General features: G+C 42.7%; 1 protein-coding gene across 2 annotated transcripts; it reads right to left on the reverse strand.

Moving 5' to 3' along the window:
- Positions 1-56: 56 nt before the first annotated feature.
- On the reverse strand, positions 57-12,052 carry qser1 (glutamine and serine rich 1). 2 transcript variants are annotated; one of them, XM_085167209.1, is made up of 13 exons: positions 11,363-12,052; positions 9,035-9,144; positions 8,772-8,909; positions 4,136-7,447; positions 3,477-3,799; positions 3,136-3,252; positions 2,926-3,059; positions 2,663-2,847; positions 2,410-2,547; positions 2,198-2,295; positions 701-847; positions 432-527; positions 57-256 (listed from the first exon to the last, which is right to left on the reverse strand). In XM_085167209.1, exons 1-13 carry the CDS (start codon positions 11,470-11,472, stop codon positions 116-118), a joined length of 5,049 nt encoding a protein of 1,682 aa, XP_085023335.1. In that variant the 5' UTR covers positions 11,473-12,052; the 3' UTR covers positions 57-115. The 2 variants fall into 2 exon arrangements, with proteins under 2 accessions (XP_085023335.1, XP_085023343.1); XM_085167217.1 differs by lacking the exon at positions 8,772-8,909 and having other exon boundaries at positions 11,363-12,051.
- Positions 12,053-13,509: the final 1,457 nt, after the last annotated feature.

Consider the following 13,509-nt stretch of genomic DNA (forward strand, 5'->3'; position numbering starts at 1 on the left):
AGAAGAGACTCACTCCATCCTTCTCGGTCACATTTTGAGCTGGAGGCATTTTCTGGTTTTCAAAAATTTGACTTTTTTTTTTTTTTTTTTTTTAAACCAAGCATGTTAAAGGCTTTCATCTGCAGGCCTGCTGCACTTGATTGATTAGCTCTCCAAAGCGATCAAAGAGCCCCTCTACCCAAGCCCCGTTTTGCAGACACTTCTGCACAGTCTCCTCCTGCCCCAGGTCCCCTGCCTGCACCCGCAGAGATGCAATCTGAAGGACAACACCACAAACAGAGCATAAAATACAATTAATTCAAATAAATTCCACGTGGAAGTATGCAAGTGACGTTAAATCTGCAAAATAATATTTACAGAACTCACAATAAAATCTAAAACTAAACAAAACAGCTTTACGCATTCAGTAGAAACTAGACACATTGTCTTACCTCATCCTTACACATGAGGTATGTGTGGTACTTGTAATGCTGCAAAGAATGGTATAGAGAAAACCACTGAGTTTTCTGCTGGTCTACTGTATACTCCTAAAAAAGGGAAACATAATTAAAAAAAATGTAATAATTAGTATATTTCTTTTTTTTATATTAGTCAAATAGCATGAGAGCAGGAGGTAGTCGCTTTAGTGCTCAGCAAAGCTGAAGATTAACAAACGGTGAACCTGCGCCCTCTTATGGACAGACATTAGAAGTACAATTACCTGAGGCATAGTGTTGGGGCTCTTCTGGGGTTTCATAGTCTTCTTGTTGTAGGCACGTCCACTGAGACGTACTTTGAAGGCTGGCGTTTCCCCATCCTTCTTCAGTTCAGTCACCACTGAGATCTCTGGGAAGCTGTCTAGTGCCGTCTAAAGAACACAAGTTACTTAGGTTCACACAGTGCAGTAAAGATCCTTTAACGCTTATTTTCCTTTTGCAATGAAAGTAGATCTAGAACGCATATTCAAAACTTTTGAAGTAAAACATTTGCATTTTGCCATTACTATCTTACTCATGCGAAACCAGAAGTGAAGCCAGAGGAGGGTTTCCGACAGTGAAACTAATGAGTCTCATTGGCTACCAACTGATGACTGACTGGGATCATTGTCATACTGAAAACATGAAGATGTTACACATCATACAATTATACGGTGGATCAAAAACTAATGCTACTTTTCTGTGTTCGTAATTCCAAAAACCTTTAAAAGATCACCACGACCACTTGCTAAAATGCTGTCCGAAATCATGACAGTGCCTCCACCATGTTTTATAGATGGCTGTTGACCTGGGAGGTTAAACTCATTTTATATTGCAGGCCACAAACAGCCCACTTTAGATCTTATGTGGGCCAGACTGGTGAAATTCCAATTTCTGTCAATGTAAAAAGTTTAAATATGCATTTAATCAATGAGATGTCTTAATATAAGACAAAAAAGTGCAATTTCAACATGATGTCTCAGTTTTCCCTACATGGTAAAGAAATGCTACTGTAGTAAATGAAAGAAATCTGACAGCATGACTCAGCTTAGTTTGTAAGAAGTAATGTGGCAAATGACAGAATTCTAAAATTGAATTACTTTGGTGTACTGTGAATGGCCATGAAGGGAAGCTTTATGGGTAAGAAAAGCTGTAAAATGACAAAAAATTATGCACTCATTCACATTTTCCAAAGTCAACCAACTGGCTGAATTTGGATCTTTGCAGGTCCAAATTTGGCTCCCAGGCCTTATATTTGACACCCTTACTACAGACACTGTTAAACTGTTGTTTTGATGAGTCAGATGTATCTCTTCTGTGTCAGGACTTTGCTGGATTTGTTTTTCCTTTTCTTAGGGACATGAGTTACACTGGTCCACTTTCTTCTAATTTCTTTTAATGTCAATTATACCGTATTCTAAGATATGCCAATTTTTCAGCCAGCAGCTCTTCAGGAATCACCTTCTAGGCTTGTCAAACTGCACAATCTGTGGCATTTTTCATAGCTTCAACTAACAAATTTGGATACATGTATCTTTTTTGGGATAGTCAGCCAGTACCAGGGTGCCTGAAGACACAAATTAAAACTAGTTCTTTGCTAAGTTGTCTGTTATGTGCAGATACAACACCGGTTCCTCCCTTGAGTTCTGTTCTTCTGGATATTTTGGGGGATTTCCTTACCTTGCACATGCATCAAGACAACACAAATCTACATTTATGTGCAGCTTCATTTCCACACTCACCTTCAACACCTGCTCTATGTGTAGTTTGTGAAGTAAACGTTTTCTGTTGTCAGTGATCATTCCATCCACTCTTTTCATATGTGGCAGCAGCAATTCATCTGAAATGGATGAGACAAAAGACAAGTCAGCAAGCAATGATGTGAGGGATCCTAAACTGTTAAGCCAATCTAACTAAGAACAATTCCTCTGTGTCCAAAAAGTATCTTGCTCACCATTTGCCCTTTCAAGTGCTGTCATTACATCTTCATCTAAGGCAATACTGATAAGCAGTTCCACAAAGCTCCTGAATGTCTCTTTCATGGTTCGTGTGTTGAGTAATCGGGAAGCAAATGGTAGCGGAGGGTTTAACTCTGAGTGTGCACGGGAGAGAGATAAAACACACAGGAGGCATCGAAGGGCAGTGAGAGTGTGACAAAATCTAGACAACAAACTAGATTTCCTTAAAAACGTAAAAGTGTTCTTTACCATCCTCTTCGCCTCCTTCTTCTGCAGATGATCCAGAGGCAGTAGGTGAAAACTCCTCCTTCCATTTCCTCCTCTTTTTTGGTGGAGGCTCTGCTCTTGGCTTAAGTTGTTTGGGTCTGGGCTTTTGGTTTTGGAAAACTGTAGGAGTGGCTGTCAAGCCCAGCAAAGTTTTCACCTGTAAACCCCTGTGTGACAAAACAAAAAAGCTGAGATAACTCAGAAAAATCTATTATGAATTATAAGAGCCAGTAGTCTACACTTACCTTAGTGAGTTCATGGGTTTGCAGCGTGGCTTCTGACTACAAACTCGTACATATTCCCTTTTGTTAACTGTATCCAAAAATTTCACATACACCCTCTGGTACATTGTCTTGGCATCACCAAAGTACCCAAGATACTAAATAGAGAAGAAGAAAGTGTTAGTTGACAAAACTAATTTGTATAATCAAACTATATATGCATAGTCTACTTACACTGTTTGTAGCTGAGAAGACTCTCTTTCCATCCCTCAGCTCAGGCACAAATTTCTGCAGCAGAGCCTTCTGTACTTTCCAGATGGCTGGAGGCTCACTGCCTGCTTTCATTGTCACCTGCACAGAGAAACACAGCACAATGCAGAATAGGCTTCAGTATGTGGAAGCAGTTTCTTTTAGTCTATCACTTACAATTGAAGAGGAATTAAATTAAGTTACACTGCATTGCATCAAGGCTTACTTTTGAAATGCTAGTGTTATATTATAAACATTCTGACCTGTGCTACACTTTCAATTTTGCCCATATCAAGTGTTACAAGCATTCAATTCACTTCCCGTACCTTTAGGTTTTCGATATCCTCATTCCTGACAACAAACTCGTCTCTCTCACGATACATTCCTTCTCCTCCGCTGTCCGACAGCTCCTCATCAGTGAGTCCTGCCATGGCTACACTCTTTAAAGGCATAGCCAACTGGCCAGGTGGTGTCTCTTTGGACTCCTCTGTTGCTGCAAAAACAGTCTTTCCTGAGGCTGCGTTTGTTATCTGTGCAGGAGTGGGTACCTGCAGCACACAGGATGTCACGGGAGGCGCACTATCTGTGACAGTGTGGGGCATGCTGGGAACCTCTTCTGGCTTCAACATCAAACCTTGAAACTGATTATCTGAAGAAGCACAAATTCACAGCCACAGACAGAAAAAGGAAAATGAAAGTTCAATGTTCACTGTCTTGTATTTAGGCAAACAATATTTCTGTCTCGAGCATGAGATAGACACTGTTACAGAATGTCAATGTTTTACAGGTTTCTATAACAATATAAAGGAATAAATACAAATGGGATCCAACTAACCTAGTTGCTGGTTTTAAACATCAGTTTAATTTGGTTGTTTTTTTCTTTACTATCGCTTCATTAGCATCAATACCCTGGCATTTTTGGGCACGGTTCTTGTGTCGATACTTATTTACTGAGCATGTACCATATACTACAGAGTGTGATTACCTGTCCTAGTTTTCCGATCTGAAGATTCATCCAGAGCTGAGAGAGCTGAGCTGATGCTGTTCCTCAGAGCCTGGTTCTTTCCAGTGTTCTCTTCTTCATCAGAGCTGAATGATGGCAGGGTCTCCAAGTTCTTCTGTAGATCTTCATCAAGACGTTTCTGCTGGGAGTTTACTGCTGGACTGTCCTGGGGAATTAAGGGCGTGGGCAAAGTTGGCAGTTTTGGGGGCAAAGCTGGCATAGTACACTGTTTGGATGAGGTACAAGCCTTTCTAGGGCGATTAATTGTTCGTGTTGGACTTGGAGAATATTGCTGTTTGGGCCCAGACTTGATAAAGTCTAGGAAGGAGCCAATAAAGCCAGTTTTGACTTCTGGTTGTTTCTCTTCCACTTCACGAATCTTTTGCCTGATTCTTTCCTGCTGTGGACAACCATCATATAAACCGTGTGCCGCAGATGGTGAGCTCACATCACTACCCCTCGAGTTTTGCCGCTTGGTCTGCCCACTACGTTTGGCTGGTCTGGCCAGTCCACCATCCTCTTCATGACTGCCTGTTTTAGTCAATGACTTAGAGCGAGCCTTCTTTTTGGTGAAGTCCTCACCATTTGGACTTTCCATGAGTCCATCATCAGTTTTAATACACTTTGCATTCCCTTGAATTCTATTCTGGGGACCTGAGGAGTCATATACCTGCCCAGCTGAGTGATAGTTATTGTCAGAGCACCTTGTGTCTCCATTTGCATGAAGTTCATTATTGTTGTTGTGGGTACCAGATCCACCCTGACAGTCTGTTGTCATCTGTGGTCCGTTTAATGTCATGGTGATGGTTTGGGAGATAGTGTTAGTGATAATTGGCTGTTGTGCTGAAGAGAAACTAGGTGACATGTGTCTTAAATCAACAGTCTGGAAGTGACCTTTGGAATCAATAGGACTTGCCATCACTGCCATATCAGCCTCAGCAGAGGATGTAGCTTTGACAAAGTCCTGTGGTGACACGCCACAGGCAGCTACTGTGGCAGCGAGGATGTCATCAACATTTGACAAAATATTCCTGTCATCTGGAAGTAGAATAGAGTCAGAGAAACAAATAGAGTTGACAGCAAAGTGGTTTTTGGCATCGCTTGACTGCTGATTTGTCAACTGGCTGTAGTGATGTTTAGACGTAGGACATTCTGAGCTTGGTTCAGACACTACTGTGCCCTGCTGACTCTGGGTTTCTGTAACACTTGGACCCAGCAGGTCTCGGTCCATCTGAAGATACTGGACATGAACAGGGCCAAGGCCTTGTCCCGATTGAATAGCTTGCACTGGAATGACCTTTGATGTGTTCTGACTATTATTCAAAAGTGGCTGCTGGAGCAAAATTACTTGATTGGTCTCAGGATGAACCTGAGCACTGGGAATAGCAATAAACTGGGTGTGGGCTGCTAAAGCCTGAGTCTGGTTATGGTTCTGTTGATTCTGTTGCTGTGCCTCAGCAGATTCAAGTTGGAGAGGATGCTGCTTGAGCGGCTCTGAGCACAGGGGTATATGTGAGGATTCAATGGTGGAGTCTGTAGTTTTTGTGTTAGAAGTTTCATGACCATTGGCACTAGTTAAATGAATGTGCTGTTGGCTTAGAGAACCCATTCTTTCATCCTTTACCGGCACTGTATTTACATGACGTAGTCCCATAATCTGGTCATCAGAACGTGAACTGCTTCGAATAACACTCTGTGCTTTAGGGTGATCATCCATTTTTGAAACAACGTAGATGACATTGTTATGGGAAACTATACTGTTACATGTTATGGAGGCCTCCATGGAGACCTGCCGCAGAGCCTCGAGGCCTTGGAGAGGCACCTCTTCAAGTTTTTGTTTGCCATATGTTGGCTTTATGTCCTGTATTGAGGATATGTTATTTTGTAAGGCTTGAGCCGCTGAAGAGTAGGTAGGCAAAGGTGCAGACAAAACATATGTGTTGGGTTGTGAGTGCTGCTGGTGGGACAGAGTGTCGTGTGTTTTGCCTCCCACAGAGGCCTGCATGAGGGTGTAGTCCACTGTAGATGATGTGGGCAGGCTCTGTACACATGTGGGTGGGAAAGAAGAGTTAAGGGATTCTCCCGTGATAAAGCTTTGAGACTGGGTCACTGAATTCTTCACCTGTGATTGAGAAGTATAAGTCACATTTGAGGCACCCTGCGAGTGGGATGTGGGATAGCTCTCAGACAGATTTCCTTGACACAAGCTCTGTACTTGGGCTCCATACTGGATGCCCTGCTCTTGGTTCAGCCCAGGAGTAGATGAGTAAACAAGAGACTGACTAATGGATGCCACATTGTCAGACTGGCTGGAGAGTGAAGGGAGAGTCTCATAAATGGAGGAGAGTTTGTCTGAAGTGGAATTGGAGGCTTGTGACTGTGTATGAGGTGTGATATAAGTTTGAGATAAAGTGTTGGAAATTAGGCTAGACAGCTGGACTGCCTCTTGGTTAATAATCACAGAGTTTTGCTTCAGTCCAGGGGAGGAATAACGCTCAGGAGACCCCGCTGACAGGTTCTGAGAGTGCATCTCTTCATTTCCTGCAGGCTGTGGAGCTAGTTTGGAAGAACATTCATTCGTCTTCTGCAGCGAAGTGGATGAATATACTTGTGTTGTACAATCTGTTTTGGGTTGTAGAGAACCACTGACTCCTTGAGAGGAATCTGCTCCTGTGGAGGGGTTGCAGGACACGGAAGGCTGATGGGATGGTTCCTGCTGGTAGGATACATCTGCTTCGCTGCCTGAACCGAAATATCCCTGTAAGGACTGCTCCGAACTAGGTAACTGCTCTGAGGCTATATGGATACTAGAAGGCCTCTGGTGGTGTTTGATCACACTACATTCACGCTGAAGGGCTCTTTCAATAGAGCCTGAGAAAACTGTAGCCCCGAATGGCTGATTCGCACCATGAGTGGCAGATAGGGCAGAAGGTAAGAGGCTAAACTGGGGCTGCAGGAGGTGGGGTGCAGACTCTTGGGCTGAGCGGTAAGTGGAGGACTGTACAGGGAGTGGTGAGCCCAGAGCAGAGGCAGAAAGATGATTGAAGGCCAAAGCAGTGGGAAGCACAGTCTGGTTAGACTTAAGATGCAGGAGGGGATCATGGTGAGAAAACAGGCCATTGGTAGAAGTGCTAAAGGCAGGATCCTGGAGAGTCAGGGAAGGGTTGGTGGCATAACTCCTGGTAGGATAGGCACCTGTGTGCTGACAGGATGAAAGCGCAGGTGTAGAGGGGAAAGTAGCTGTAGAAGGCAGGGCACCAGTCAAATATAGTTCTGTGGTCGAGGAGTTGGCACCTGCATGGAAACCACACACACACACAGAACTTAAGTACAAGCATCTTACACAAGCAATATTTTCATAATAAACAAAATTCATGTGCAAAAGGTAATACAAAATCTGAAATGCCAACATCCCCCAACATATTTCATTTTAATCATACTCAGCCTTTGGACCATAGGTACACAGTGCAAGGTCTCTACTAGCATATATTAACAAAGACCTGGCAGGGTGCTAGAACAGTAATATAGTGGTGGCCAGTGGTTGAATTGCAACAGGAAGAAGGCATTAAAATGTTATCACTTTTCCATAAACATCAAACGCTTACACAGGTCCTCAGCAATACACTCGGGAGAAAAGTGAAGAACAGACATACATGCAAACATTGTTTGCTCTATTAGTGAGATGAATTGAGAAACAGAGCTGGACAAATGTTTTGTATCCATGCAAGTTTTTCTTGATTCACAAAAAAAGATGCTAAAGGTAATTTATAAAGTGTGTCATCACATATATCAATTTGTCTACCAAAGTAGATCAGAGAGCATTACAATACCCTATCTGTAGTACTTGTATACATGTAACAATGTAGCCAGCAGAATTGATGGTGGGGCAAAGTCAAGTTGTGACCTAAGCTTCTAAGCAATTTGTGAAATAGTGACAAATTGATGGACACGTGCTTACAGAGTGCATTTAGGTCCCACCCAAATTGGAGAAAAAAAAATTGTGCAATTGTTTCTATTGACTTTACATTGCACAAAAAGGGCCTCCTTGTGAGATCCACCTGCTAGCACGGAACTGAAAAATACCTAAAAGCTGCTGTGTAGCATGCACTACCAACAGGGTAAAGAATGCAGAACTGAGTTTTTATAAGCTGAAGAACTACAGAACTTTGAAACGGAGCTTTTTATAAGACAAAAATGGATACTGTCAATAAGACTTGAAGCACTATGAGCAAGAGTAATGGGAAAATGGAAAGATCCTGACACTGCATGGCTATCTATGCAGCATGCGTTTTGTCATGGATAAGTTAAAAGCAAAGAGTAATATTACTGCACTTGCATGTGCCTTATCAGATTACAGCAGCTTACAAATATAGACAACGTTCAGTTTCTAACAGCTAAGGTTGCTAAAACAATCCCTACACATAGTGAAACCAAATATTTTTAGCTAGTAAGAGTAGTTTTTTCACCGTTCCAACATTTGGTTGCACACTTTAGGGTCTAAATTTTTCCCCATCTCGTGGGCATGGTTTTCAGAGTATGGCGTGTTACATTCTCTCTATACTTAATGATTTCTTCTTTAAATAAAATAACTAAGATTGAAAGATTGATGTGTTCTCACCAGCAGGCCATGATGGGGGTCTATAAGGAGAAAGCAATGAGGCACTAACAGGACCAGCCTGAAGGCTTCTCGACTCCATGGCTGAAAGGAAGCTCATGATTGAGGTCTCTGGAGTACTACTGTTTGACTCTAGTGCTCCTGACATTCAAAAGAGGAAGAGAAAGATGCGTCTGTGCTTAAACCAAAAATGTCTGCATGAATACATATTACCTGGTAAAACTGGTCACTTTAAAACAATCTTTCATTATAACGCCATAACTCACCTGTTGCAACAGGAATATGTGATGTAGTGTACGTGGGAAGCTGGTGTGTCGTAGTGTAGCTTTGCCGCTGGAGGAGCTCGGCATCAAGGTATGTTGCACCGTAACTGGGGCTGCATACACAAACAAATGTAGGGGATTCATTAGAACTATCCATCTACAAACAGCAGTGCACAACCAAGTCAAATATGAGTATATATAGTGGATTAAAATAAGCATTTATAGTTTTTTCTTCTTGAAACACTTATAAGAAAGTTGCCACTCTTATTCACAAATTAACATTAAACACTGACAAAGTTAGGACATGCTGTGACTGATGGAGTGCTGCCAAGATGGCTGCAATAGAATTGCTAAATGTATCTCCTTGATCAAGGTTTACTCGACTGGCTAATCAGGCTAGCATGAGAGACAACAGTCAAAAATATCCTAATATATATTCCTTTTAGAAATGATTGGGACTGCTGTGCTCAAGGAAACACTGACACTGTTATACTCGTAGTCTGATTTATACACAGCTCTACACCATCTTAACTATGCAAAAAGTGAAGATGTACGAATATTTCTAAAGTAACTGTGAATTGCTCTTCATGCACAGCAAGCAAGATCAAGTAATCAGTCTGTAAAGTTTTGTCAGTTTATTGTCGACAAATTCAGTAGACTCACTTTCTCTGCAGAGGAAGAAAACTGCAGCTCTCTGTATTATAGGTATAACAAAACATAGCAACCCAAGTTGTGTATGTGTCATGTAAAGTAAACAATACCAATCACCAGTGTGGTAAAACTGTCCAAAAGATTTCTTGGATGAATGTATTATTGTTTCAAGGGTTCTCGTGGCTATTTGTCTGTTACGGAAAAACGCTAGTCCGAGAGGCCACCGCAAATTCTAACAACAATTATATAACAATACAGGACACTGATTTGTCAAAATTTGTTTGCTTAGGAATGTCATTTGACATTTTGCTGTATAACATGAGGAACATCATTCTTTAGCAACCATTTTGGCTAAGTGAGTAAGGCATTTATATCTTGTAAACATTTGGATGGTGTGAACATTTGGATGTAAAAATGGTGTGAAAAGTCATCAATAAATAGACTGGTCAAGTCACTTTTAACCATCTTTTTTGGGGGGGTGTTTATTTAAAATCTGACGTATTACATTTTTGCTCTCCAGCTAATCAGATGCAGTTTGGCTTGAGCTAAAGTGCTGCCTTAAAGGTAAATACTGGTGGATGAAGCAAACTAAGGAGGGTCTCTTCCCTCATCTGTTCCTTTCAACAGCTGCACACACCAGATTATTTCCCTATTCATCTTTGCTAGTTTCTTTTTACGCTTTAGAATCGATAACAACAAGTGCAACACACAACATGCTAATTACCATGTTACTCTGATGAGTTAGATTTCAGAATGGAAACATCACTGCTAATCAGCAGCCACTATCTTATGTTATTTAGGTCATAAAATAAGACAAACTGGTGTAATCTTAGATTTTCTGAAGCAGAGATCAGCCACAATAATTTACTTCATTATTTATCATAGCCACTTGATTTTCATAATTATTACATTTTTTTGCCATCCAGCACATGACAGAGTTTTTTTCTTTTAACAGGCTAACTTATACTCTTTGTTTATCTGTTCTACAAAGACTGTTACTTTTGTTCCGCTTGTGAGAACAATGTGGCTTATTTGTACCAGATAAAACAATGTTGCCATGAAGGATGGCCCCTCTTTATAGCAAATTAGACCAAACTATAACACAACAGTCATAAGTCACGAACTAAGACCTCAACAGCTTTTGCAAGTTCTGTGGTTACACGGACTATATATAACGAAGGACCTCAAGCTTTCATTACTAGAACAAAAGCACAGATTTACAAAAATGTAGACATGTCGCCACAGCAAAGAAAATTACTAATTTGAAGTGTTGTAACTGTTATATAGTAACTAGCTTCGGTTGCTAGTTATCTCTCTTGTTTTACCTTTGACGAGCACCTGTGGTTGAAGAAAACACAACGATTAAATGCTACTTTAGGATACCCAGATGACCACCTTATTATAGAGATATAAAGCAATTATCTTGAGTAGTTTGTGTTCACTGACTCTGTGTCTGCTCATGCTGAAAGCACGATATGCTAGCAAAAATTAGCAAGGTGGGGAAAAAGTAACGCACGGCTAAGAAACCACTGACAAGTCAGCGTCTGTGACATTTAACCATTTCTCCCAGTGTTCCCGACAACAGCAAAGACCTGTGCACTTTTCTCCAAAAGCAAAGCTAGGCCCTCCATCACCGAAATTTCCTTCGGAAGGTGACCCGCCCTCTCCTTCATCTTTTACCTTGGCTTGATAGTAGCTGAGCCGCGGTCATAGGCCCACGAAGCTACGGTCTGTGCTGGTGGAGCCAGCGCGTCCGCAAAGCTGGAGCTCGGGTAGTTCCTGTCCATCATCCGGTGAAAGATTCACTTCCCCAGCAGAGCTTCGTGGAGCAGCGGACACACATCGTAGCAGCCCGGGACCTACCGACCGAGGCAAGTCCCGTCAATGCAATTTACAGTCCACAGAAAAAAAAAAAACAGCGTCAAGCTGCTATCATGTGGAAAAAAGTATCACAGGGTGATTTCGTTATTTTTTTGTTCATCTCCCGTCACGTAAAGTTAGTCTGCCACGAGACTTCTCTAAGGCACTGACGCTTGGCTGCAGCTAGCTGGCTAACTGAAACTTCTCACATTAGAAATGAGTTGCAGTGTCACGCTAGACGCAAACTTCTCCGACAAGCCACGGTATCGACTTCACGAGCAGATGTATCGAAGCGAGATGTTGTACCGACGGTTCGCTTCACCACGCGAAAAAAGTCACGTGACCACCAGGCGAACCCTAAAGCTGGTACCAGCGCAGCGGCGCTTCCTTTGAATGAAGGGTGATCCCACCGGTCTGCCACAGCGAGTTGTGAACTCTGTTCTGCCTGAACTAAAACAAGTGTTCAAGCATCTGGCTACCTGAGCTTTGACCTTTTGTTTAACAGCAGCAGCATGTACAAAATGCTATGCTTTCTTTACTTCAGAGAATGCTAGCTGAACTTATGTTCATTTCCTCATTTACCCTAACCACAAAATATCCATGACCATCATCAGTGTTAAATCTAGCTTCCCAATCATTTACATGATGTGGTCTTTATTCTTATCTGATTTTGTTCTTCACAAGTACAAATATACACAAAATAGTCTGGTCAATAGATGGGTGGTACTATAAATAAAATAAAATAAGATAAAAAATAATGTAAAAAAAATATAACAGAAATGTAATTTTCAGCTGAATGTTTTGTCATACATTCGTAGGCGGTTTAGTTTTAATTTAAATCTATTTAACTTTTTTATACTGTCAAGCTAGTTTGATAATTCATTTGTTATATTGCATAAATTAACAAAGTACTTGAAATGCTTACCATTTGTTCCAGAAAACAGTTTTATATAAAGAAAGGCACCCCTTCCCTCCCCCTTTCCTTCCCCTTCCAAAGCTATAACATCAAAACACGTAACTGGTGACTCGCCGAGGTTGTGGGCGGGTGGGTGCACGGGGGCTCAGCCCTGGCGCAGGGGGCCTCTTGTGCATCGGCCTAACCGGGGGGCTCTTGAACTGGCAGGGAGGTTGTTCCATCTTTGCAGGAGTCCACTCTGCAGGTGGGGGAGAGACATAGGAGAGGTGGAGAATAAACTTAACCTGGGTGTCTGTGTCTTGTGTAGTCTGGGAGATGATTGAATGTTGGGGTGGGTACAGTTTCCTCTGCGGTGGGGTAGAGTGGGCTGCCCCGGGTCCTGTGGGGCTTGGCGGTGTTGCTGCCGTAGGCCCCGGTCTGGATGGGCCTGGGCTCCCTTGCCTTGGTGGATACCAGAGGACGGGGGTGCATATTGGGGTCAGCGGGGGAGCTGGCCCTAGGGAGGGACACCCTCCCCTCCCTTCTTTTCCTCCCCATCCCCGTCTGCCTCCCTCTTCACGCTCCACCACACCCACCCACACAGGTAGGGCTTTGGGGTGCGGGTGTGTCACCAGGGTGCAGGGGAGACATTCCCCCCCCCTCTGTCCTCTTCTGGCCACCTGTGCCTCAATTTTATCTCACAACTTAGACATCCACATTACTTACACTCTCATAACACACACATATATATATATATATATAGGGCCTTGAGGGTGGGCACGTTAACGGCGTCCAGTAGACGGTCTGTGTATTCAAACCTGCCTCTGGCGCCGGTGCCCACCTCTCAATTTTAAATCCATGTAGACATTGAGGGTTCTCGGGAGGGGCCGTGCTATCACCTGCTGCTCTCTGGCAGCAGCACCATGCTCTCCCTTGTTTTAAATACACTTTAGAGCAACACGCAGCAACACTACACTTGAGCGGGAGGAGGGAGGTATGGGGTCTTAACACACCCCTGTTCTCTGCTAGCCATCGGGGCGGGGGGGCTGGGAAGAGATGCTGGCTGTCCGAT

The sequence above is a fragment of the Neolamprologus multifasciatus genome, chromosome 1 (genome assembly GCF_963576455.1).
Source record: "Neolamprologus multifasciatus chromosome 1, fNeoMul1.2, whole genome shotgun sequence".
In the NCBI taxonomy this organism is placed as follows: Eukaryota; Metazoa; Chordata; class Actinopteri; order Cichliformes; family Cichlidae; genus Neolamprologus; species Neolamprologus multifasciatus.

What these genes read in the sequence shown, in the direction of transcription:
- qser1 (XM_085167209.1), bottom strand. Translation starts at nt 11,472, where the DNA reads ATGATGGACAGGAACTACCCGAGCTCCAGCTTTGCGGACGCGCTGGCT. An exon ending in AGCACTTGAAAGGGCAAATG is followed by an intron (nt 2,296 to 2,409) that starts GTGAGCAAGATA and finishes CATCCATTTCAG; the next exon opens with ATGAATTGCTGCTGCCACAT. An exon ending in GCCCCAACACTATGCCTCAG is followed by an intron (nt 528 to 700) that starts GTAATTGTACTT and finishes TCCCTTTTTTAG; the next exon opens with GAGTATACAGTAGACCAGCA.